We start from the raw sequence: 26,368 nt of genomic DNA on the forward strand, positions 1-26,368 counted from the left end.
AAGGCAAAGGCTTTGGGTGTAGTGCTGTCCTCTTTTGTGCCAGGTCAGATCTGTAGAGATGATATACAAGCAGACTTCGAATCCATCCTCTGTTGTCTAATTTTCCCCTTTACACATACTGACCACTTAGAGCTTCAGTGGAAATGACAGATACCTCACCAGATGTAATGGGGTGCATGGAATGCAATTGCAGACCTAATGTGGGAGAAAAGACACTCTCATCAATTAATCTGAGATGCCACTCAGAAAGCTTCAAGCAGGGTGTTGAAATTATGATATTTTCTATTTTCTCATTCTTCGGACAATTGTGTACCTTATATTTGACTGTACCTACTGAAAAATGTGGTGACTAGAAATCATAGGTATTTTTCCACAAGTCAGTCAGTGCCTTTTTAGAGTGGAAAAATGACGATGCACTAATAATGTTACGCCAGCAACACACACGTACACATAGATTATATTTTACCACTGACATGCAGCCTTTTCTAGCTAAAAATCTGGTTGATGTCTGGGAGAAGACTCTATGCTGTATTCAGTAGAATTTTTGGCCATGTTATATAATATTGCTTTTCTTGTAAAAGGAGTGGAAATTAATGAAAACAAAAAGTTTCTTCCTCCAGGAGCTCTCACTTATTTCATCCTCTTTTTAGGCAGAAGACACAGAGTTTATTTAATCCAAAATCCAGCACTCCTCTTTCAAATAATTGTATAAAATTGTCCTATTCCAAAAGTCCAAGAAAAAGCCAATGACTTAACAATTAATCAGTGCAGAAAGTCAAGGCTTATTGCTTGAGTTCACTCCTTGTCTTTCATTTCTTTAGGAGATACAAACCCTCTGTCTTCCTGTTTTGATGGCTGCGCATCAATATTGAGACAGAGAATTATAGAGATACCACAGGTATCTCTTCTATCTGTGTACTGCCCACCAAGGACATTCAGACTTAGATGTATTCCAGTATCTCTCACTGAATAAAATGGAGCATCTCTGTTCCTAGGCCATTAACTTTTCTTGTTTGTGTGATGATTGTAGTTTGACTCTTCTAGCACACATTTACCATGTGCTACTATTACGTTAAGATCCTCCAATTCATGCTGAGGCTGCAACCTTTCTCTGTTTTCTTGGTATTTCTCAGCAGTTTATATTCAGCACTGGCTGTCTAGGAAGTCTGACTCCAAATCTCTAGGCTTCTTGGCTGCTCACCCTGCACAACTGTCATGTCCCTAAATGACAGCCACACAAGGTTCTTATTTTGCCCCAGGAAAAGTCCCATTCCTGACAGCTGTGACATCTGGAGATGCTTGTCAAAAAGAAGCAGTGTTATAGAAAGTCAGACCCCAAGGCCCAAGGCCTTTCTGCTGGAAGAATCTGTGTGCTCTGAATATGCCCAAAGTTTCCCTTCTCCAAGAGAAGACAAGAACTGAAGATCATCAAAACCAATTTCCATCATCTGACACCTGCAGCCATTGTTACAGAGTACCTTCCTCAAACCAAACCACACAGAGTGCAAAACAATCAGCCTGGACTGCCTGAGATGCCTCCCAAGACATCAGTACCTTTTAGGAACAGGCTTTGCAATCTGGATCTGCCCAGACTAGAGTAGTGTTCCCTGAAGGTTGCCTCTGGCAGAAGTCAGGGTGCAATAGATTTACCTTGAATTTCTCCTTATAGTATCTGAGACAGGCTATACTCTTTATTGAAATCTCTTTGTTATTCTCCAGTGACAGCTTTTTTGTCTTTTAACAATGTAGTGACATACTCAGTGCTCAGAAACATGTTGATTATTTCTCAGGCAAAATTTTTACATTTTGTATATTGTTTCCCGAGGTTCAGCTCATATCCAAGACGCAGCCATAGCATGCATTTACCTTATTCTCATTCTCATTCTCCCTGAGGTAATTCAGGTAGTCATATTCAGAGAGTCATAACATATAAATGCTCATTTCAATCTTGGCCAAAACAAGCATGTTTTTTGAGAGCCTTCATAATTTTCCCATAAGGCTGTAAGTATCATCACCTTTGATTCCTGCTTCAAGTCAAAAAGTAAATGCTACATCTGCTCCATTTTAAAAAAAAACATGAATGTTTACTAGAGATAACTGCAGAGATTGCTCATTCACAAGTGGAGGAAAACTCAAAAAACAGCACAAAAGATGTTGTAACATCCATTTTTTTCCAAATTGAGAAAATTCCTAATCTGGTTGCATCAGCATAATCATGTCTCCACTGCTGCTCAAAACACACCATATGGAACTATTTTCTGCAACAGTCTGGTCCTGTACAGGTATGGTTGAGTGCTGTAAGAGTCATTTGGCTGCCATGACCAGATATTTCCACTTTCATATAGTCTGTCCCATAACTGAGTTTCCCCTTAGTAAGCCTTAAATCTGCTTTTATCTGAATTGATGGATGTGCCACTTTAACCTATAAATGTATGTTCCTTCTCAGCAATTACTTCAGCTAAATGGATGAATGAGCTCCATGACATAGCAGACTACCTATGCATTATTTATAAGGAGGATATCTTCACAGAACTACATCCAAGGTTCTTCTTAAAATAGTCCACAAGTTTCATGTTAAGAAAACCTCTTCATTTATCTGTGTTCTTTCCAGAGCTCTGTGCAGGAAAAATATAATGGCATTTCAGGTAAAAAAATCAATGCTATTCTATCTGAAGAGTCAATGGAGCAGAATCATGTAGAGACACTCAACTGGAAACATTGAGCACTAGCACATGGCTCAATAACAGTATGACCCAAGCCTTCGCAGAGAACACACTGTTATCTTCCACAAAAATTCAAAACTTCATAATCTCCTGGGAAAAGGGCTCTTTTTTCTACAGTATCTACATCCTAGTCCTGAAGTAGATATTTCCATTTAGTCAGCTCAAGAGATACAATTCTTCACTGGCTCTGTTGACTTGTTCTCATGGCTTGGTTCATATCCCTGACCATAGAGATCTGGTCCATTTGAGCTTTAACTGCAGTGCAGTGGGGAGTGGTTTTGTGTTAAGACAATCTTAAGAGGTATCTTGGATATTCCAGGATATCACAAACTACTGTAGATGCTGATGAGAGAGAAACAGAAGGAAGCTTTGCACTCCACTATCTTAGATATTTAGCTTAAAATGTAGACACACACATGATGACACCTAAATTTAGCTTTTTTAATTTCAAATGGAATCCATTCTCTAAATTCAGATGAAATGGACTGCACCAGTTATATATAAAATGCAATTTTTTAGAGAGGGGATTTATGCTACCAATTCACAGCATGTGTAATGAAACACCTGAATATTTTTCCAGAAATTGTTCAATATCTCTGAGTAGCATTGTAAAGAAAGTATTTCATGTTCTTCTTCTTAGGAAGCATATGTTAATATCAGTTATCAGCTTTACATTTTGTGTTCTGTCACTTAATACCAGGATGCAAATTTAAAAATGTCTCTTTTGCACTCAAAATTTAGTTGCTGAATATTGTATCCTTACTGCATTTCTGTTAGGTCATTTAACAAACAAGTTTTTTCTTTTTCTGTGATATAAATATTACTGTCTAGTTTCCATCTCTGTTATTGTCTGCCTGTATGTGAATTTGTTTGTATAAAACCACTTGCTGTAACTATTTGTATGAAGCTAAATGCCACGAAGTCTCTGTTGGGTTTTGTTCAGTGCATCATAAGAAAGATGAAATATAAATTATATAGACTTGCAGTTGCACCACATGGTCATACAAGTAGCTTAACAGTCACACACTGGGAAATTTAAGAAGTGCCCTCACTTGCCTTTCTCCTGAGAATCTAGTTGTATGTTTTGGACAATTGTCACTTGCGTTGTGAGCAAATACCTAGTTGCTTAATTGAGTAAATGGGATTTCATAGATATCTAAAAAACAATTATGTTTTCAGTGCATAACTTATCTCGAGTCAGAAGAAATATAAGTAAAGTTTTGTAAGTGTAATTCATGCTCTTAACATACAGATTTCACCCTTTAAATTGTACAGTATCCTACACAATCATGTATAAATTTTGAATATTAATCTTAGTTGAATTTTCTTCACAGAGGAAAAATAAGATTCTTTCCTGATGAAAGATTTAGAGCTTTACAAGCTAAAATAATTTTTCTTTGTAGATTGAATTAATTTATTGTCCAATAGTCCTCATGACTTGGGAGGCTTGAAACTCTTAAAATAGATATTCTCAAACCAGACCAAACAGTATTCCACTCATAAATTAAAAATCCCAATGGCCATACAACAGCTGACTTGCTGGACTTTGAGCCAAAGCAGACCTGATGATTGGACATATATTTAGTATGAATCAGCTTCTTTCAGCAAATTTTGAATCATTTGGGGCCTCTAAATTAACCTCAGGAAACCTAACTGAGAGCCAATTTAATGTACCCTGAAAGAAACAGAAGTTGCACCATGGGCATGGGTCACTCTTCCACAGGGTGCAGTCCTTCAGGCACAGCCTGCTCCAATGAGGGTCTCCCCCAGGGCCACAAATCCTATCAGGAAACCTTCTCCAGCATGGGCTCCTCTCTCCATGGCTCTGCAGGCCCCTGCCAGCACCCACCTGCCCTGGTGTGGGTCTGTTCCACGGGCTGCAGGTGGATCTCTGTGTCCCCATGGACCTCCATGGGCTGCATGGACACAGCTGCCTCACCATGGTCTGCACCACGGGCTGCAGGGGAATCTCAGATCCTGTGCCTGCAGCACCTCCTGCCCCTCCTTCTGCACTGACCTTGGTGTCTGCAGAGCTGTTCCTCTCACATGTTCTCACTCCACTCTTCTCTGGCCAATATTACATCTGCACAATGACTTGTCTTCCTTCTTAAATATGTTATCACAGAAGCATTGCTGTCATTCCTGATTGGCCCAGCCTTGGCCAGCAGCACATCTGTCCTGGAGCTGGATGGCATTGGGTCTGCCAGACATGGGGGAAGCTTCTGGCAGCTTCTCACAGAAGCCACCCCTGTAGCAGCCCCACTATGAAAAGCTGGCCACACAAACCGAACATAGCCACACAAAAAAGAGTAATTTGGTCCTACAATCAAAACACAGCATCTGCATAGTTTTCACCTCCATAAAGATCATTCAAACTGTCTGTGTATGGCATTAGGGTTTTGTATAATATATCTTATGAGAAATTCAAATTTTTTTTTTCTTTTGAATGGAGGCAAAATGTTGAAACAGACAAAATACAATGGTCACAAAACCAGAAGTTTGGTTCTAAAACTGTAAAAGTTGATATGAAGGCAAACACTAGGATTCTACTTCATGAGAGCACTTGAAAATTTTAACTCTGTGGATATGCTACCTCTTTTTGGATGTGCAGCTTGTGTGACGATGCCTCTGGGAAATATACTTGATATCCAGTAATCAAAAGTGTCCTCTGTGTCCTTTAGTACCAACCCTTCAGTACACAATACTGAAACTTTTTTCCAGATGGAAGTATATGAAAAATTTCATAACCCTGAACATTATTTTTTATATGCAGAAAACAAACACACTAGCAGAAAATAATTATCACTATTGGCCATTCAGTGTGCCTCACCCCTCTTCTAGGGAGAGATTGGTAGGGAATAAGAAAGTTATCCAGTTACAAGACTATTTTATCATTGACCTTTTCTCTAAGGCTACAAATAAGATTGCAAGGTAGAAAGAGCTGTAGGTAGGGATTATAGATGACCTGTGATTCTGGGTAAATACCACATTTTAACAAAACTGAAAACAGCTATCAACTACATCCTGCCACAAAGGACATCCTTCTGTACCTTTTTCTTCCCAAAAAGACAGCAATTAAGATGCTTTCAGATGTTAATTTCTCATAATAATCACCTTCTTAAATTAAGGCGGTTTTAAGGTCCCTATATGTTTCTATACCTTCATCAAGTGATTAATAATGCTAAATTATTAACCTGAGTTTTAATGCAGGCCAAGCACTCAATTCACTAGTATAAAAATGTCAATCAAATCTTGTTTCGAGTATACGGAAGAAAGAATAAAGAGGCTACAAAATACCAGCTTCTCTTTTTTTGTGATTTTCATATAACCAAGAATGTCTTTTTCAGGTTTTCCAAGGATGTGGCCAACCTAAACCAGCACCTGCCCTGAGATCTTCCCGTTCTGTCCCTGAAAATTTCAATACCCGATTTAGACCATATAACCCAGAGGAGCGACCTACAACTGCAGCTGGCACAAGTTTGGATAGGCTGGTAAGGCAAAATACATTCCATTTTCAAATTAGTACAAAAGGCTTGGTTATATACCAGAAGGTGGTAATCTCCAGATTTAATAATTTTATAATCACTCTTTATAGTTTCTTTGCCAGCTGTTCCAGCATTCAGTAAAGCTTTTTACTCCATTGGAAGTGGTATAGAATTTCATTGTAGGAGAGCAGTATGACTCAGTTTTTATGTATTAGAATTGTTAGAAGAGAATAAACTCTTTCCTAAAGGCCAAAAACCACATAGGCCTTTGCAGGTACTTTGTAGTATAAATTACCTTTCAAAAGTGGTCTATAACAATTTTTTTTTTTTTTAATTAAAAAAAGGTTATGTATTAAGGCCATTTTTATCACGTAGTTCTTAAACGTACACCCTTGCAAAGGCACATCAATTTGTGTCACTTCTTTACTTAATTATAAAATTATCACTGCTTTATTTCCATCCATCTCAATATTTGACTTTAATCAGCTAAAACTTCAGTAATCATTAATCTTGCTTTACTTATTCAATTATTTTGAAAAAAAATGCCATAAGATTATTTTCTTTTCTACCAATCATTGGATTCACATTCCAGACTTCAATGTTCCTGCTATTTATACATCTATAGATTTATAGAGGGCTAATTACTACAGCTGTTAGTACTATCCCAGCAATTGTCTGTAGGTAAAACTGATGAGCAAAACTGAGGAGCTTCTGATTTTAAGAATCACATGCCCACAGCTTATTGCTGCACACTTGCAGAGCACTGGTCTGTCTTGTCAAAGAGAGTACCCAAGTATACCAATGCAGATGAGGACCTGAGTATCTTCTTTGCACCATCATTCATCAAATTCCTGTAGTGGTCACAGCAGTTTTTCACAGTGCCAAGTCTTTCCAATCACTTCTATCTATGTTGTACTCTATCTACTCTATTCTGTCAATTTTTATGGGAACTCAATAAGAAAATAACATGGCATTTCCAGTCAAGACATGGGATCACCCTGCAGCAAAAAGCAGCATTTGTTAGTTCTCTGCTTTTCTGGAACCAGTGTAGCCTGGTTATCCTAAAAGGAGAAGCAGAGGAGATGCTTACCTCCACTGTACACTCAGGTCTTTCTACCCCAGCACATTCATAGTGCAGTGTAACATCTCAGGCTAAAAATCTGACTAGCAATACTCAATCTATATTTGATGGGATCTTAATTTTACCCTTTCACTTTAGATTCAGAGAACCAGTCCTTCTGCATTGTTCAGAGTAGAGGCCTGAATCTTAATCTAGAATTGGCCAAGGTGAAGTGAAAGGTCACCAAAGTCTTTAGGTTTCAATCATGCTTTGTCAAATCTAAGGTTGCGAGCAGCTGAAATGGGACAAAGTGCATAAAAAGGAAGGGGCTGATAGCACAGCTCAGCTTGGATTATTCTGATGATATAAGAACAGTTGAAGTGTTTTTGTAATGAAAAAGGGAGGTTTAAGATACATTACATATTGACATAAGAAGAATACTTTTAAACACATTAATATACTTTTAAAAATACTAAATTGCGAAATACTGAGCAGCATCCTGAATAAAGCAGAGATGTGTCCTATGCTGGCAGCCTTTAAAGGCTGTAACTAATGAAAGTTGCCAATGCAGATAATTCTTTATAACTCCTGATAACTTACAGACTTTGAAAGAGGAACTTATCTCCATATGATGTAACTAGCTTTATTCATGAATTATTTCAGGAAAAAAACAAGGAGTTTAGTATTGCTGCTGTTAATTTAAAAAATGTTCAAATCAAAATCTTATATCCTGTTCTTGCTGATGGTATTTAAAATAATAACTCTTTATGGTCTGTTAATGATGGGTGTTGGTACCAAATCCGTCTTCAAATGGCAGTGATGAATGTGTTGTCTCCTTCTGGGCTGGGACCAACCATCTCTCAGTTCAGAGATGGCTGCTGATCTCAGTGGAGCTAGGAAAGGTAGTTTATGTGGATTAGAGCAGACGGCCTTATTTCAGAGCTGTAATCCCTTAGCAGCTCTTGGGAAAGGTCACTGCCTGCATCTCACACCATCTTGGGTAATTTTATCCAGAAGGATATAAATGCTACACTCCTGCCTCACAGAAACACCATTTAACCTGTGTTAGAACCGCAGCTTTTCATGCGCTGAATCATTCCCTGAGTGACGTATCTCTCTTCATTAACTACAGCCAGAGCTTGGAGGACCAGCTTCATTTAGATACTCCTAACCCTTGCATTGCTAACAAGATGTAAGGAGAACCCCACGCACGGCAGTTTTCTTGTCTACACAAGGATCATTTTCTATTGCAAACTTAATATAAATACACTGCAATATTAGTATTTTGTTGGAACCTTCAAACACTTAAAGACTGTTTTGATTATTATAGATATAAGAAACAAGTCTTTTCTTGTGATTCAGAAAACAGTTCAGTATTATATTAATGCTTTTAGAAGTCCATTCTGGAGTTTGTGTTCATAAGACACTGTCAGACCACTTGACTTGAAACTGTCACCACGAAGTCCAAACATATAGTTACAAAAAACTCAAAAGAAATGACAAACCATTCTGCTTTTATCTGTCTTTGACAGCAGAAGTTTAAAAAATATTTCATCTGCATCTCAATGTTATACAAACATGCAGCAAATCTGAACCGAATTCTGTTTTAGTCCTGCTCATATCCCCACTTACAAGCTTAATTCAGTTGAGCGTATTTTATCAGATATGTCACACAAAGCAGCCCTCATAAGAAGCCTACGCTGGAATCACCAGGTACTTAACCCATCTGAGAAAGTGCTCCTTTATCCTTGCCTGAACTTATGTGATTAATCCAGCCATTCAATTTCAAAAGGAGAGAAGGTGATTTCTCTATACTATTGTCATAGCTGTAACAAGTAAGGCTTAACAAAGAAAAAATAGACCAAAATAAATTATGTTTGATTTATATGGAAAAATGTGGAAAAAAATTAAATATCCCCCCAAACCTGTGGTATATGTTGTTTTAAAGCAAATTATGTATTTAGGAAGTTATGTAGAGCTTGAGAGACTTATCTAAGCATGGATGAAAAGCGCTATCTGAGACATTCTAGGGTATCTGAAATATAGGACCAGCAGAGGACTAAAGGAGACCAGTACACTTCTGGAGCAGTAGAGGGGAGCTGGCTTGAATACACCACAGAAGCTCAATCAATTCAAGATACATATGCTCAGAAAATTCAATCACATCTTCACAGCACTGGGCCTAAAAGTCAGGCTCTTTCTGAAGTCAATGGAGAGAGACACACGTCTTTGGAGAGTGATTCACCCCATCTGTCACAGACACCTCTCAAAGACTGGGAAATAAAAGACTCAGTTTGAATATCCACATGTAGATAGACAAGACTGAAATGCCTTGGAGTATTTAAGTCATCTAACTGAGCTGGAAGATAGAACAGTAATTTGAGATGCATATGCTCCCCTGGACTGGCAGCTGAAGTCTGGATAATATTCACTATGAGGCATCCAAGTGGGAGAACAGAACTGAGCCCCAGCTGTTCTCTGCAGGTTGCACTATGTGAAATTCAGCTACATAAATATAGTCACCTAATGCTCTTTGAGATGCCTGTGGTCTTCAAGATGTCCAAAGGTGAAAGAGAGGTTACAGGAGACCTGGCTGGAAGGAAGATAGAATATCTCAGATCTGCTAAATTCACTTACTTTGCCTACATTTAGGTAACTGTATTCCACCTTATACTGACTGTAACAGAAGCAAAAATGAGGACTTTTCTGATTCAGTATAGAAATCCATAGTGCAGATACCTAGAACCAGCTATCTTGATTTGAGTCCGGATGACTGTAGTTTTTACGGTTAACAGAGAGAAATAAAGGCCTTCATTCAGTTGTCTAAGCATGTGGCAACTGAATTGAGATCAAATATTTCTAAAGCACAATTCATCTCATCCTAAGGTATACATTTGAACAGCTCAGAGAAATCTTTCCATATCCCTCTACTACGAAAGTGACCATCTTAGTTCAGGCATCTAGCAAGTACACCCAAAGATGAGTAAATTCAAAAACTGTCAGAAGTTAAATAATTTTAACCACTGAGCTCACCCCGCTTCTGTAGAGCATGATCTAAATTTTCTCATTTAAAATCAACTGCTTATAAAGACTCATTATCTTCTCTGTGGTTGCCTGTTTGGTATAACCTGTGGTTTATTTTGTTTTGTTTTGTTCTGTTTTTCTGTTCCCTGAATCTGTTTCCCTCTTGCTTCCCAGAGGACTATCTGGAGGACAATGCAACATGGTGTAAGCTTTGGTATTTTTATTCTTCACATCATTTCCATTTGTCTTAAACAAGTGTTTTGTCCAGCATTGTACAAAGTTTCATCTTCGCCATCTTTACTTTGTGTGTGTGTCTTGTAGGCTAAAATACTAGCAGTTCTTTCTGTAATTTTGCATTCTGACTAATTTTATTTTGCCCAGAGCTGCTGCTGCCTTCCAGTACTTTTCTCTCACCTCAAGGATGATGCCTCATCCCCAGAAAGCAGCTATGTACTCCTCCAGTGAAATAAAAACTGGTGTAAGCATCCCCATGGTCTCAAACCCCACAAGGGCATGTCCAGCAATGCAGACACTGCCGTAGCATTCAGCTCTGAGTCCTCTGCCCAGAGCAATGGAAATGAGCTCCCAGGCCTTCCTGGGCTCTCTCCCTAAAACTGCCTCTGTCTTGCTGTCCAATCTCCTTATGCTTTACAGCTTCATAAGTTTTTGTGGCTGTTAGAGGTCCCTGGTTCCAAACAGAAAACCCTCCTCAGCAAAGTTCATTCAGCACAGCCCAAGGGGAAGGCAGGAATACTGCACAGATTTGCATTTAGCATGGACTTAATAGTCCAGCTTCTTAGCAGGACTAATTAGTCTACAGAGAGCACCATGCTAATACAGCCGTGCTGCCTCCTGCATTTGAGCTGCCCCAAGTACCTCTGTGTCCACCACATCAGTGTACAGCAGTGCTGTCTTAATGCTGCTGGAATTTCTCCCGAGAACATACTGCAGCCTGACCTGGCTGGACGTGTATAAAATAATTCCACATTTTCTTTCAGGACGACATGGAAGTTTTCTTGATTTTTCACCAGGGAGCTGATGCACTATTAAACGTATAATACATAATGCACATGCATACTATGGAGACAGGCAACTCAGAAATTGGCCGTGGCATTCATGGGTGATTTGCATTCAAGTACAGCACAGTGGCTGCATAAATTAGTGGATGAGCATGCACCCAGTCTGAGAAAGAACACCTCTCATGCTCTTTACCCTGGGGAGGGGAATATACTTTCCTACAAAGCGTGACACCTGGGGAGGTGTCACGCTTTGTAGGAAAACGTTATTTTAGAGTCCCTTCTGATTTCCTTAAAGTAAAAGTAGATAAAGTCTCAATTTTCGTGAGGAAAATACCCTGAACTACCCTTTTTAGGAATAAATTGGGATGTACTTTTAAGTCTTTTTTTAATTTTTTTATTCCACTGTGCTGTTTTTTTTGTTACAGTGAAAAAATGCAATAGTAACCTAACAAATCTCTTGTGAACAATTTCTTCCCAGTGTTCCAAAACTACATGAAATAGAAAATGTGACTTCAAAAAATATAATCTGCTTTGCATTTTAACTATAAAAGACTAAAAGTAGCAGGACAGTATTCAGACATGGGTCTGAATTGCCCAGGGAATCCTCCAAGGCACTCTTGAAAGTGAAGTTTTCATATCAGTTCTGTTAGAATCCATTTAGTCTGGAATCTAGAACTGTTAAATATATGCCGTGATAGCACAATTTTCCTGGGATAGGATGTTTATCTTCAACATTTTTTTCCTCAAGAGACCCTAAAATAAAATCCAGAAAGTTGAAATCTTAGAGGGTTTAAAGTTCTGAGATTAATTTTCAAAATATCTTCTTTATACTGAAGCCATAGGATAAGATACAAACAATGAGCCTGTAAAATACATCATAAATCTGGAGTTTTGGGTCACTCTCTTAAAGGCTGAAGATGACAGGCTTGCACAAGTGTTTTAGAAGCCCACTGGCTTCCCACAGGCTACTCCCCCACAACCCTTAGATGCTGTGCTGTTTGATTTGATGACCCTGGGTGATGTTAATCAGCAGATGATTCCTGTAAAACATAAAATGTACAGCTTCTCCAGTTTTTCGTTTTGCATGTTTAGACAGAGTCTTGTTTCTTATTAGCTGTTTGGACACAATATGCACAATGAATAAATATACTTTACAACATTAGTTGGGGGTCATTTGGTGTTAGATTAAGGGTTTGACTGGTTCTCCAAAAAGGTTTGCTTAGTATCAAGTTTTGTTTAGTCTCAGTTTCTGTCTCACAAGAATATCTAAGTTTAAGTCTTTACAATCTTATTTTCCCTCATGGTTAATACCAGTTCCAAGTGGCAAAGGTGGATGAATGATTGTGGCGGTCAGAACCCTCCTGGGAGACCTGACAGAGTCCTGTTTTTAAAAATGGTGATATTATTCCATCCCCCAGTTGAATGGTTGTACATGCTGCTGTATCTGATGCATTGCATTCCTAACGTGCGTGAGGTGGTTACTAAGACAGAGCTTTGTTACAGTGGTTGCCTCAGTCTTCATGTGGAATGGGTCTGCCTGCTGTTCAGACCCTGACCAGCATGGGCAAGGAAAGATCATCTCCCAACAGTAACCGGAACCACAGACCTCTACCTTAATTAGTTGTCAAAGAAAACACACAAATCTTGATTGCCATGCAGTTTCTGCCTTGCCTGAAGAGTAATGTCTCATGGAACATGATGCTTGCTTGATCATCTTTTAAAATGAACTTCTTAGTACTAGTTGGACTTCCTTTACCTGGTGGGTGTGGAGACCTACTGAGAGTCATAATCTCATTTCCAGGAAAGTCTTAGGGGTGTGAATGGTATTATGGATCACTGTTAGAGATGTGGGGAATACAAAACCTGTAGATAGAATCCAGTCCTGATCATCAGACTTTCTGCAAAGAGTAAGATGAAGAAATGGCACAGTCATGGGTCTTCATTTGGTGTACATTGAAAAATTATGTGATTGCTGAACTTGGCTCTGGAGTAAAGAAAAGCAAGATATCTAGGCTAAAGTTTGCACATCTGTGCCCTATCAAACCAGATAAACATGAAGAGGGATTTATTTGTCCTAGCTTTTCATGTTTCTAGTGTTGCGATCAAAGTCTGAGCTATCAGTTCATTCCTTTACTAGTTGATGGAGATAGCAGCTCCAGACCTTGCTTAAGACACTCATTTAGGGAAGACAAGAATCTGAATCACCCCCTTCTCCCCACAGAGGATGAATAGAATCTGGATGATTAACTCAGAGATCCAGTTTGTTGATGACTGAATGTAACCATAATTCTTGGCCTTGGAGCTAGGCTCTATGAATCATACGTGCACAAAGGAGATTTTGGTCTATAAAAGATATTGATAGATAGTACTTGTCATACTTCTAATCATACTCATTGTCATGGTATCATCAGGTACCTAGAAGGATAGCTAGACTCAAACAAAAATTGTTAATTTGAAGGCTGCACAACTTCTATTCAATGGCAATTTCACCTTGTAAATCTGGATTGAAATCTACTTCCTTCCATTTGATGTTTCAGCTTCTTCTTAATAAAGACTAGGGTTTTTTTCCTATATACAGAAAGTTTATATTACCAGCCTCTGGAAGATTAATCTAGGCAGGAAATACATTCACGCTACACTTTCAGCTGGAAGATAGATCACATTTCATTGCACGTGTCTGTGCATGAATCTGTGCAGAAGGAAAAGTCAATTCTTAATGTTCTTTTTCATGATAAAGACAGACAGTGACTATATATACATCTTGTGCATTTAGTGTTTTGATATCATATTAGAAAAAAAATATGGTTTAAAAATTAGTGGCAGGGCTTGTGTCCCCATTTGCAGTGCAGAAACCATGCTCATTTAGATGCTTCCAAATAATATGACAGTAACAGCGACGACTGCCTGCCTGCCTGCTTGGGAGGTGTTACACTGTGATGAATTCTTGCATTGTTAAGATTGGTGCAGCCAACAAGTTCTAAGTTCCCATAAAAAATGGATTTGTGATATATCATCTGTTCATCTACCGCTAGAGAATTAGAGGGTCCTTTTTTGTGGAAGTGACTACAGAATATAAAATGTCTTTCCACAATGATGTTAGTTGTGCACAAGTGCGGATGCCAAGAGAGAAATTAAGACTTTGGTAATTTCTAAATTAGTTGCAAATAGTGAATCTCACTCTCCAAAGAAAAACATGTTTTATGCTTTACTGGCAATTAGTTTTCTCCAGCCTTTGCAGATTGTTTTATTTTATTAGACTGCAGCACATGGATATATTGTGAACTCGTAACAGGAGCGTGCAGTGCTGGACTCCACTTAGAAAAAAGAGTAGGTTACAGCAGACTGAAACTCATTTCCCAAACTAAACATCTCATATGTTTTTCTTTGATTGTAATAGACAGAAAATGGCACTTTATGGACTTTAATGTGTATTACTAGTGGCTAAAGAGGAGGTAAAATACAAGCAATAGAAAGGTTTATCTGCCTTACAAATGGTGACCCTTTTGTGAACCTTCTTTAGTCAAAACCGAGTATTTTATGTTAGGAAAGATTTCCTGAATTTTTTTCCTGCTCTTATGTCCAGTCCTTCAATCATATCAATGTATCAATCAAGGTTGTTTGGATAGCAATACAGGATGCTTCTATAATGCAGAGCAGCATATAAACAGTAAATCTTGCGTGGCTAGTTACAGATGTTCTTCGATGGGAAAGCCAAGATGATTAATAATACTGGGGAAGGGAAAAGGCATGAATTCATCACATCAAATTGTATCCATCATTAACAGAGGACAAGCCTAAGATTGTTCATCTGTGAGCAAACCCAACAGCATTTGCTGGATCCTAGGTGTGGGTGTAGATCCTAGCAACCTCACAGGTCCACATTAGGGCAAAATGAGTAGCTCACATAATACCAGTTCAGACGCTTAGTCAACATGGAAAATAGGAGAACAGCTGCAAGACACTTCAACAGATCCTATTCTGGACACTGGTGAGTACTGAGGTGCATGGTAATAGAGAACTCCGCCTACAGGATTAGGATTGAGTAGTATGGACTCCTTGCTCAGCTGGTTAGGAAAACAGGCATTTTCAGAGGGTAATTCCCAGTCTAATGTAGATATCTGCCAGAGATTGCATTAATAGCTCTGTGGAAGTGCCAATGTTTCTTTGTCAACTATGAAGAACTTTAGGCTTGACAAGGAATTTCGGTTACAGAGGGCTAGAGTTGAGTTAATCTAACTCTTCCTGAGCAGTCAATACCTGACTTCTCCACAAACAGACCTAGCAAAGTGAAAGGGACTGAGAATTAGAATTAGGGACTCAGATGTACTCAGCTGGGAGCTGAGTAGAAGTTCACAATTTCACCATGTTCCAGTGGCTTTGTGTCTGGTGGCAGCAATCATGAATTACCATCGTGTACATGTCTTTGTTGGTTTTCTTGGGTCTTGCTGCTTCTGCACTGAATGTATGTCATGTAAATGTTATTTCTGGCACAAAAGAAATGGAATTCACTGTGTCTGGTTCAATGTCTAATATAGGTGCTCTGTGGAACTGGGTTTGTTAATCTTTCATAGTAGCAGTGGAGAGCTAGTCAAGGGGGTCAGTAACAGACAGACATCATTTGCTGAAACACAGGTGTCATGATAAGGAACATTCCCTGAACTACCTAGGCATCTGCAAAGAGCTAAGTGCTGTGATAAAGGCCATACAGTTCTTGCACCTTCTGGATGCTCTAGAGGACTCCAACATGGCATTAAATTCATTTGTACCTATAATGAATGAGGGATGTGGGACCTACTCATAAGATCTTAAATTAGACCAAAATGAGACAGCTGGCAACTTGACTAACTCTCTAGATGCCACTGACTAAGAGGTCACAGGCTTTCCAGAGAAACCTCGCTTGAGGTTCTCAGGTATGGTGCAGGACCTATTTGACACCTGTTCTGGCATGTGGAAGAGAGGGAAGGTTTCCAAAGGCACTGGATATCTGTCTGCAGACAACTGAACTTCACTCCAGGTCTCCACTGTCTATGGCGGGTTCTTAGACACCCGGCTGACATGTCAACACCCATACTGAGAGCTTTTAAACTCAGGCAAGATGTAGCGGGTTGAGTTCGAAACCGGGCAGAAACACCAATTAAATGTAGTGGTTTTGATTCAAAATATCCATTATTTACTTATTTTTCTTCTGTGAGATAAGAATTAGGAGAAAAGCAAAGCAGGCACAAACCTTAAACAGTTGCAGTACAATGAAAGAGCTTTATTACTAACAGAATTAAAAGTAAAGAGAAAACAACAAAACAAAATTAAAGTAAATTCCCCCCCCCCCCCCTCTTTCCAGCACTTCTCTCCTTTTATCCAGCTCACACAAGGGATAACAGAACATGGGATGTTAGTCAGTGTTGCAGTTCTTGAAAAGTCTTTCTCTTATGCTTAAGGAAGAAAAGGTTTTCCTTCAGTTGCACGTGGTTCCCAAACTGCCACCAACAGCACACCCGCCCGGAAACAAACAGTCTGCTGTGTGTAGAACATCTCTCCCATGAAGAATTTCACAGTTCTTTCATACTACAAAACATGGGCCATCACATGGGGTTATTCATCTTTTTAAGGATAAGTTATTTTGGCCTGCACACAGAGGCTTTTCTTCGCCACAAGTCTCTAACAGCCTCTCACTACTTCTATATAGCCTGGCATAGGCACTCTTCACAAACTTCATAGGCACACGAGGATACTCCATCCCCCCATGTTCTTCAAATGGATTAAAGAGACAAACAGTTTGTGGTATTACAGTTTCTTACCACGGCATGCAAGAAGGTTTCTTTTAAGCTGCGCGCCAGAATCGCGGCACCGCCCTCTTCTCTCCTGTCGCCATTTCCAGCTCCGTCCCACGTGACTCACTTCTCTTTCTCTCTGACTCTGAAGCCTCCACGTTGAAGGGTGTTCTTGTTCGGGCTTTACGGTGGGGAAAGCCTCGCTCCCTCTGTGCTGCTGGCTGCACGGTGTCCTCTTCAGTTCAGCACGAAGTGTGCTGGCTGCAGACAGGAGGCTCTGCCGGCTCCCGCTGGCTCCGCCGGCTCCGCATGGAGAGGAGAGGGACCCGCCTGTCCCCAGAAGCTGCGCTGGATGGGTTTAGCTGTGAGCAGTCCATGGCTGGTTTTAGCTGCTTGCGGCTCTGGGACAGTCCCCCCCAGCGACCCAGGGTCCGTGCCGTGGTGCTGAGAAAGGGGGAAAGGGGCAGTGGCCCCGGCCCGGCCCAGCGGGGCCGGGAGGCTCGGAGCCCCCCCACCTTCCAGCAGGCGAGCTCCGACCAAAAGGGGAAGTCCCGCCTTTCTGTGCGGTTTAAATATGTAAATTGTGAGAAGCGTAATTGGTCTTAAAGACTGTCCATCAACTCAGGGTCAACCCAACACATTCCACCCCTCGCTTCTTAAAATTTACATATCCAAAAGTTACTTAAAATAGCAAAACCAGAGCTAAAAGAAAACAAATTCCATAAACCTCCACCCCTAGAATTTTTACCACTACTACAAAGCAAATTTCTTCTATTATTCTACTTAATGTTATAACTTTCTACTTGCTCTGCTTATTATTTTCTCCTAATTAATCTTCATCTCACAGCGCTCATTAATTGCCCGCATTCTCCACCATTGATGTAGCGGGTTGAGTTCGAAACCGGGCAGAAACACCAATTAAATGTAGTGGTTTTGATTCAAAATATCCATTATTTACTTATTTTTCTTCTGTGAGATAAGAATTAGGAGAAAAGCAAAGCAGGCACAAACCTTAAACAGTTGCAGTACAATGAAAGAGCTTTATTACTAACAGAATTAAAAGTAAAGAGAAAACAACAAAACAAAATTAAAGTAAATTCCCCCCCCCCCCCCTCTTTCCAGCACTTCTCTCCTTTTATCCAGCTCACACAAGGGATAACAGAACATGGGATGTGAGTCAGTGTTGCAGTTCTTGAAAAGTCTTTCTCTTATGCTTAAGGAAGAAAAGGTTTTCCTTCAGTTGCACGTGGTTCCCAAACTGCCACCAACAGCACACCCGCCCGGAAACAAACAGTCTGCTGTGTGTAGAACATCTCTCCCATGAAGAATTTCACAGTTCTTTCATACTACAAAACATGGGCCATCACATGGGGTTATTCATCTTTTTAAGGATAAGTTATTTTGGCCTGCACACAGAGGCTTTTCTTCGCCACAAGTCTCTAACAGCCTCTCACTACTTCTATATAGCCTGGCATAGGCACTCTTCACAAACTTCATAGGCACACGAGGATACTCCATCCCCCCATGTTCTTCAAATGGATTAAAGAGACAAACAGTTTGTGGTATTACAGTTTCTTACCACGGCATGCAAGAAGGTTTCTTTTAAGCTGCGCGCCAGAATCGCGGCACCGCCCTCTTCTCTCCTGTCGCCATTTCCAGCTCCGTCCCACGTGACTCACTTCTCTTTCTCTCTGACTCTGAAGCCTCCACGTTGAAGGGTGTTCTTGTTCGGGCTTTACGGTGGGGAAAGCCTCGCTCCCTCTGTGCTGCTGGCTGCACGGTGTCCTCTTCAGTTCAGCACGAAGTGTGCTGGCTGCAGACAGGAGGCTCTGCCGGCTCCCGCTGGCTCCGCCGGCTCCGCATGGAGAGGAGAGGGACCCGCCTGTCCCCAGAAGCTGCGCTGGATGGGTTTAGCTGTGAGCAGTCCATGGCTGGTTTTAGCTGCTTGCGGCTCTGGGACAGTCCCCCCCAGCGACCCAGGGTCCGTGCCGTGGTGCTGAGAAAGGGGGAAAGGGGCAGTGGCCCCGGCCCGGCCCAGCGGGGCCGGGAGGCTCGGAGCCCCCCCACCTTCCAGCAGGCGAGCTCCGACCAAAAGGGGAAGTCCCGCCTTTCTGTGCGGTTTAAATATGTAAATTGTGAGAAGCGTAATTGGTCTTAAAGACTGTCCATCAACTCAGGGTCAACCCAACACACAAGACTAATGCACTGCCAGATCCTGATGGACAGCTGACATTACTATTCATTGGTATGGGAACAAACCACGCTGATGATACACAGCCAGCTCTTAACAGTCCCTAGGATAATTGCCTTTGCTTTAAAGTGCTGAGAATTTTCTTTTTCTGTTATGTATTTGGACAGCATAAATACCATATCGGAACCCAAATAAAAACAGACCAGAATGAAAGTTGTTTTTCTCCTGAAACACTGAAGGCCATAAAAATATCCAGTACATAATAATAAATGTGTTACCTAAGTAACTGCTAGAGCAAGTAAAGATAAAAGCTAATTGTTTAAAGTGCACTGTGTTTTTTAATATAACATACCTATAGTGCTCCTATATTAAAGTGGGATAGATATGGAGAAATAACAGGAATTTGAGTAATGTATTTCTTCTGCGGAAAAAAGCATCAGTCATTTAGGGGAAAAAAATCACTGCAAAATAAATGAATCTGTGAGAAACTTCCTCTTCTGTGATCTTGCAATGAATGTTAATGGGCTTAAAATATCAGGGAACATTTATAGTATTAGAAATAATTTGTAAATAAAAATCATTTCAACTCTTATTCCCTCATTCAGAGGAAATCCAGTTGATCAAATGGATGCTTAGTACCTTAGTACCTTAGTGCCTAGAGGCAGGCAGATAATGTATCCTTTGGTGTCAGTTAAGAGAAATAGGCACTTTCAGGGCACAGTTGATCTGAGCTACTTTAAAAATCTTTGTTGGATTAAGTAGCACTTGCACTCTTCAGTTACTGCTTCTCACCATTGTCTGCAGAAGAAGATTTTGAAGCTCAGACAGGAACGCTGACATCATGTGAGATGAATTTCATTCACAGATTCTTCTTTATGGAGTCCATGGTCTGGATAGACTATGAAATTACTATCATACACCTTGATAGTATTTCTACTTGGTTTGGTTTGGCAACACTGTGTTCAGCATTGAACACGTATTAAAACCATGTTCCTGTCTTGAGAACCTTAATGAGCTCTATCTTCCAGACCTTTTCTTCTGAAGTAGAAGATGCAGGATTCCCAGTCATTGCTCATTGTCTTTATATGTTCTTCTAACCATTCATTTGCACTATGGGAATGGAGCAATCCAGAAAAACAAATCAGCTGTTCCTGTAAAGCGTGATATTCATAATACTCGAGTTAACAAAATCTGAATTATAACCTGTTTGCCTCACAAGAGAAAGAGGAGAAAGCTGACATAGTCTTTCCCTTGTCACTTATGCTCAGGCAATTCAGATTATACCTCCAAGTGCAGAACGGTAGAGATGGAATACTGTCCAGGATGCAAGACTCCCAGAGACTGGGAATGTCCTCCTCTTTGTCAGATACAGAGCACTTTTGCCTGTAGTGATGGGACTGGAAAACCATGACTGTTTTTATCTGCAACCCACATTTCCCAGATTATAATGCTTACATAGTTGGGAAAGAAAAGAGGACAGTTTCTGTCTCAATCCCATCCAAATTCTTATTCAGTCCAACTTAAATTCTCCTGGATAAAGGCCTTCATTGTTAGATGGCAAATGGATAACTCAGCTCTTTTCTGCCTGCAGAGAGAGGCCTAGATTCATCATACTTTTGTCAAGTCACCCCTTGCTTGATAAAAATCAATGTGGCAAAACTGGGTCCCTTAAAAATCTCTTTTATCATGAAATCAGCCAGATATAGACATATAGGGGAAAGATGGATTGGAGAAAAAGTACTGCCTGTAAAATGTGCGGCTCACTTGGGAATGTGACTAGCTGAAAATTGACTTGGTAATGGTCTGGGACAAAACCCCTGGAATTCTCAAGCTAGTTGTGGAAGTACTTTTCAGAAATCCTATTTTCCACAGGTTGTAATGTTGATTTATTTCTGTGCTAAAATGTGAAATAATATGGCTGGCAAACATGCTTTCAGAAATCTAGAAAATAGTTAGTGATATATAGGGACATATTCTTCAACGTCATTTGTTCCTTAATGTGTCCCCATGGCAAAGGCACCATAATCACTTCAAGGCCACTCATTCCCATGCTATAACACTCTCTCTGCTCTCAGCCATTCACTTCATCAGAGAGAAAACAGAGATTAGAAGGGCGTCATTGTAAAAAGAAAGATCTGAGCAAGATCTTATAACCATCCAAAAATTTGACCTCCTCAACCAGGGTGGCCAAGGCCAGGCTCTCACTGCAGGATATGAGCCATCCTCTAAAGATTCTCAGTGGATCCTAGGTACACAAGGAAGTTGCTGAATTTTGCATCCAAAAAAGAACCCACACACACTCTGGAAGCTCTCCAACAAATGCAAGTGAAGTTACCAGGCTTTCAGGAAGGCGTCAGATGCTGCACGGTGATTACCACAGCTGAGTTTAGACACACACCTAAATACTTTTTTCCCCATTTGAAGCACTAGAGTGTCTGATGCTTAGAACCTCCAAGTTTGTTTTACACTTACCCAGGTAGCCATTCCCTAAACGAGCTGGGAATATTTTATCCTTTTCTACTATTAGTAGTGACAAATAACAGGACTAACATTAAGGTTCTCTTTAGGATTTATTGCACTTCTGAATGCAATATTATCTGATTTTGAGACCTTACTCCTCTTGCTGTTGGCTTGCTGAAGTGTTTTCTAACAAAGTAATAGTCACACTATAATCCAGACTAACAACTAATTTCCAGCAAGGACTCCAAGGCTCAGACTTCATTTGCACAATTCACCATTTAATTTTAATGGATTGAATTGAATAGTTTGGGGAAAAGAGCAATGATAAAAACATACCTGTGAATGCTTCAGTCTTGCTGCACTGGTGGAAGTTGCCATAGTAACTTATCAGGATAAGTTAATCAAGCTTTTCCTGTTATCAGAAACCAGATGGAGAAAAGACTCCAAACTATGGATCTTTAGGCACCTATTAAAAGTCAGATTGATGTTCAGCTAGAGCTAAATAGGGCAAGGGCCAGTCAGGTAGAAATTGTAGTCATAATATGTTGGTATAAAGGAATTACAGAGAAAAATGGGGTGATGAGGCACAGAAAGAAGTTTTTTAATTTTTATTCATAATATTTAAATATTATTCTGGTTCAGAAAGTTTGTTTATTTAAATAAGGTTCTAATATTCCATATGGTTTGCTCCATCCCTTATATGACTACTATCATATTTACTTAGTCACAGCTATTTTTCTTCTCTACTCAGTCGTGCAGGGGTGAGCCCAGCAAAACAAAATCAAATTGTCCTACTTGTCTTTCATATGCCATCATTTATATCCTGAAGGAACCTACGCTTTCTTTCTTTTAGCTGTCTGTGCCTGGGGGGTTATTTCTGAAGAAGAAAAGCAATATGATTTTCATGGGCCAATGTGGGGATCAAAATTGTTTCTTGGACTATGACAACAGAGAAAGGTGCTGCATTTTCCACCAAGGGTGCACTGGAGAGAGGAGGGGGACACTAGGGAGAAGCCTGTTTCCCCATGTGTGAACACGCAGGTAGAGAGGTTCAAGATGGCCAGGAATTTCAGTTCTGGGAATTGGCTGTATGCTTAGGTACAGGTTCAGGGAACATTAAAACTCTTGAGACCTTTGCTGGAAACACAAAGTGTGTTTTTCTCTCCTATTCCCAGCAGCCAAAGAGGGCAAGCAGTAAATTTTTTACTTTTTTCCTGTACACAGAATTTTTCATTTGCCCGTAGGCTTCAGCTGTGAAAGGCCATGACGGTATGGGCACCTCTAGAGGGTGCTTAGTGCCCTGCACCTGCTGGTCTGTATCATAAGGGATGCCAGCTTAAGCACTGCAGCCTGGTAAAGATATCCTGGGGTTTTAAGTGTGGAGTGCACCATGCTGGCTGCTGCCAGCGCAGCAAGCTGTTACCCTGCACTGCAAATTCAGGGGAGGGAGGCCAAAATCATGAGCCTTGTATAGGCTTATCAATACAGAAGAAAAGCCAAGAGGTGCTTTTCACCGACACAGTCACCATCTTACAGCCTTTGGGGTGCATAGTACAAGGCAGCCTGAGATAACTTCGCTCTTCAACAAAAGAGGTACTAGTCCTGAAAGGATCCAAAGGCATCAGATGAATTTCAATTTCAACGAGCTAATCAGAAAACCCAAGGTTAGCCTGGCTTGGGAAGGTACTAAGCATCCATCTAGTTTCCATGAAGAGCACTCATCTGCACATTTTTCTTTTGATAGTTTGCCAGATTTTCCTAACTATGAAAATAAATGAGATAAAATTGCTAAAACCACCTTGAAAAGAAGTGTAAACATCACAGAGATTTGGCTTGCATAGTACATTTCTTAAAGGGCTGGAAGCCATCTGTGAGATGATGTGAGGCAAGTTATATCTTCTGAAAATAATTGAACCCAAGAAGCATAAGAGCATAAAAGAAAGATGGGTGGTCCAGTTCATATAAAATGAAAAGTGATTCTACCTTTTCTCCCACATCTCATTGAATTAAACCATTTTCTGCATTGAAAAAATCATACTGGTTTTTTCTTATTTATTTTTGTGGATACAATTCTTTTTGTATCCTGATGCCTGACAAGAAGGGTCTATTAGCTAAGAGTTGTACAAACATACAGCTTTGGCACCAAGAACTTGAGTCAGAAATCAATTCAAATCCCAACCACCCCAACCCTTGGCTATCAAACCACACTTCCTTTGAAAAACAGGCAGGGGATATGAGTAAGGCAGACAATCCTTTCTGTTTCCTGTTTATCTGGGTTTGGTCAGGACTAGAAAGAAACAAATATAAATGAAGTAAAGCAAGCTTCTGACTTAGTCTCCTATCTGAGGTTGAAGTAGAATTGGACCTGTATTTTACAGACTGCAAAGTTTCAGAAACATGAAGTACTCTGGTTTTGGGGTGGCTCTTTAAAGTGCAACTTTAAAAATTAGTCATCACTGGGAATCTCCTTGCTTTGGTGCATAGCACTGCAGAAGCTGGAACACATCTGTAGGTCTGCATAGTCCAAGCAAGAGTCCCAGAGAATGTCACTCCCATTTAGAGACTAGTTTCAGGATTGCTCTGAGAGCAGTCCACTGATTGCTGTGTTACTTTGCACCTTTCTGGTTCTTCTCTATTTCTGCTGTTTGAATAAAATCAGATTGTCTGCTTGCATACTGTAAGCCAATTCTTAAAGAATTTGTGGTCAGAACGGTAAAGTTCTCCTGGATTTTAATGATTTAACCTGTAGGCTCTTTCGTGGGGTTTTTTGGTGGGTTGAGGTTTTTTTGGTAACTCTTTTGACATAGATTTGCTTTCCTCTTGAACCTACAGTGGAGTTCTAACCTTTTGCCTTTTCCATCACAAGATGAAATCATGTATACAGTAGCTGAGTTATAAATTCAGCTTCACAAGCAGTTGTACTGTAGAATAAAGTAAGACAGGCAAAGCATCTGTAAGAAACAAAACTTGTTTAGATGTAAGTGGCTTTGATCAGCAAATGTGGCAGGAGCATGAAGAAAATAAATAGGTTGGTCTTAAAATAGGACATAGTTTAAAGTCATTCCCAGTGTGAAAGTATTCTCTTTGCACAGTTGAAACATAAATAATGTAAGATCGATGTTAGACGTTGGCTGGGCTATTCTGAAAATGAGACTGTAGAAACTGTGCAAACCAACCAGCACCAATGGGTTTGCTTTGCTGCATGCATCAAGACAGAGAAATTGAAAGAACATGTAAAACTAGTCATAAGTTGATGGAGAAATTAAGCTACAAAATGACAAGAAGACAGGAGATGTAATGACCAGCATAGGCTGGTTCAACTGGTTGTTTGAATTAAAATAATTACATATGCAGCCTCAGGAAATAAAAGCTCCCATTCCATTCAACACAGTTTATAAAGTTTTGCTCCAGTAATGAAAAATGGAAATGAGCGTCTCTAATGAATTATAGCAATTATCTCTCTGGTGGGGCAAGACAACTCTGAATCCAGTCATATTCCCTCAAGAAAAGAAGCACTGTGTGCTGCTATTCACCACACACCTCAAGAAATTCAATGACATTTTCTTGTTATTGTTTTTCTGAAGCGCAAGGCTTCTCAGCTGCCAGCCCATGGTGCTTCTGGATTTTCACACTATGAGTAGTGAGTTTTTCGTGCTTCACTTAATGGAGTATGTTTGCACAGGTAAAACATAGATTTAGAAGAAACATAAAGATTTTAGTTATAGGCTAGTGTTGAGATTAGTTGGAATAGGAAAGAACTTGGGCCCAGAGAGAGTTAATTAAAATAGTTAGGAGAGCTGGACCTGAAATGGGTTTTAAGATGTTAGTGACTGATTGCCAAATAACTGATGATCTGTCATTTGCATGTTTGCTTAGCTGTGCTTAGAACAAGGAACAGAAACATTGATAAGTTGGTGTAGGGAACAAGGACAATCACCAATTTCCTCCCTTGGTGGAAACCCCGCCAAAAGTCATGCAAAAAGAAACTTAGAGGTCACTAAAGGAATTAGGATTGTTAAAGTTCAGAAAGGCAAAAGGTCAAAATGAGGAAGATGAGTTACTTCATCTTTTTTAGGACCACTGACCCAATTCAAGACCACCGACTCAATTCAGGATACACACTAGGCGTGCTTAATGACGTGTAAGCTCATTTCCGTACGAAGCAGAGAATGGGAGGTGTTAATGCTATGAATATACATTTGTATTTTGGATATTCATAATATTTGGAAATAAAAGGTGTCGTGTTTGCTTGGATCGGGTCCCTGCGTCTTAGGGAGCTATCCCACGCAGTGCCTGGTGCCAAATAAAACATACACTTTCTAACTCTAAACTGTTAGAGAGTTTTGTCCGTCTCAGTTGGATATCGATATCAGATCGATATTCATATTTTGGTAAATCACAGGGAGCTCTCAGTGTACAAGCAGCAGGCTGACACACAATTAGGTTGATTTCTTACAGTTTTACATGGCAGTAACTTTTGCATTGATTGTTAATCTGGTTAAAATAAAATCCAAGGTGTTTCTCACTTACAGACCCTATCTGATTTGTGCAAAAGGAAAATGGTGCAAATAATATTTTAAACAAAAATATTTATTTTCTGTGCCACCTGTCATGGAAGAAAAGCAATGCTGGTATTTC

At 40.0% G+C, this 26,368-nt stretch overlaps 1 protein-coding gene across 1 annotated transcript in view; it reads left to right on the plus strand.

Annotated features, from left to right (window-relative positions):
• The window catches only part of GPC6 (glypican 6), a 1,044,338-nt gene that overhangs the window by 970,871 nt on the left and 47,099 nt on the right, over nucleotides 1-26,368 (plus strand). Inside the window, exons 6-7 of the mRNA XM_032100037.1 lie at nucleotides 6,071-6,214; nucleotides 10,467-10,496. Of these exons, the coding sequence (XP_031955928.1) occupies nucleotides 6,071-6,214; nucleotides 10,467-10,496 (174 nt within the window). The remainder of the gene's footprint in view (nucleotides 1-6,070; nucleotides 6,215-10,466; nucleotides 10,497-26,368) is intronic.

The sequence above is a fragment of the Corvus moneduloides genome, chromosome 2, assembly GCF_009650955.1.
Source record: "Corvus moneduloides isolate bCorMon1 chromosome 2, bCorMon1.pri, whole genome shotgun sequence".
In the NCBI taxonomy this organism is placed as follows: domain Eukaryota; kingdom Metazoa; phylum Chordata; class Aves; order Passeriformes; family Corvidae; genus Corvus; species Corvus moneduloides.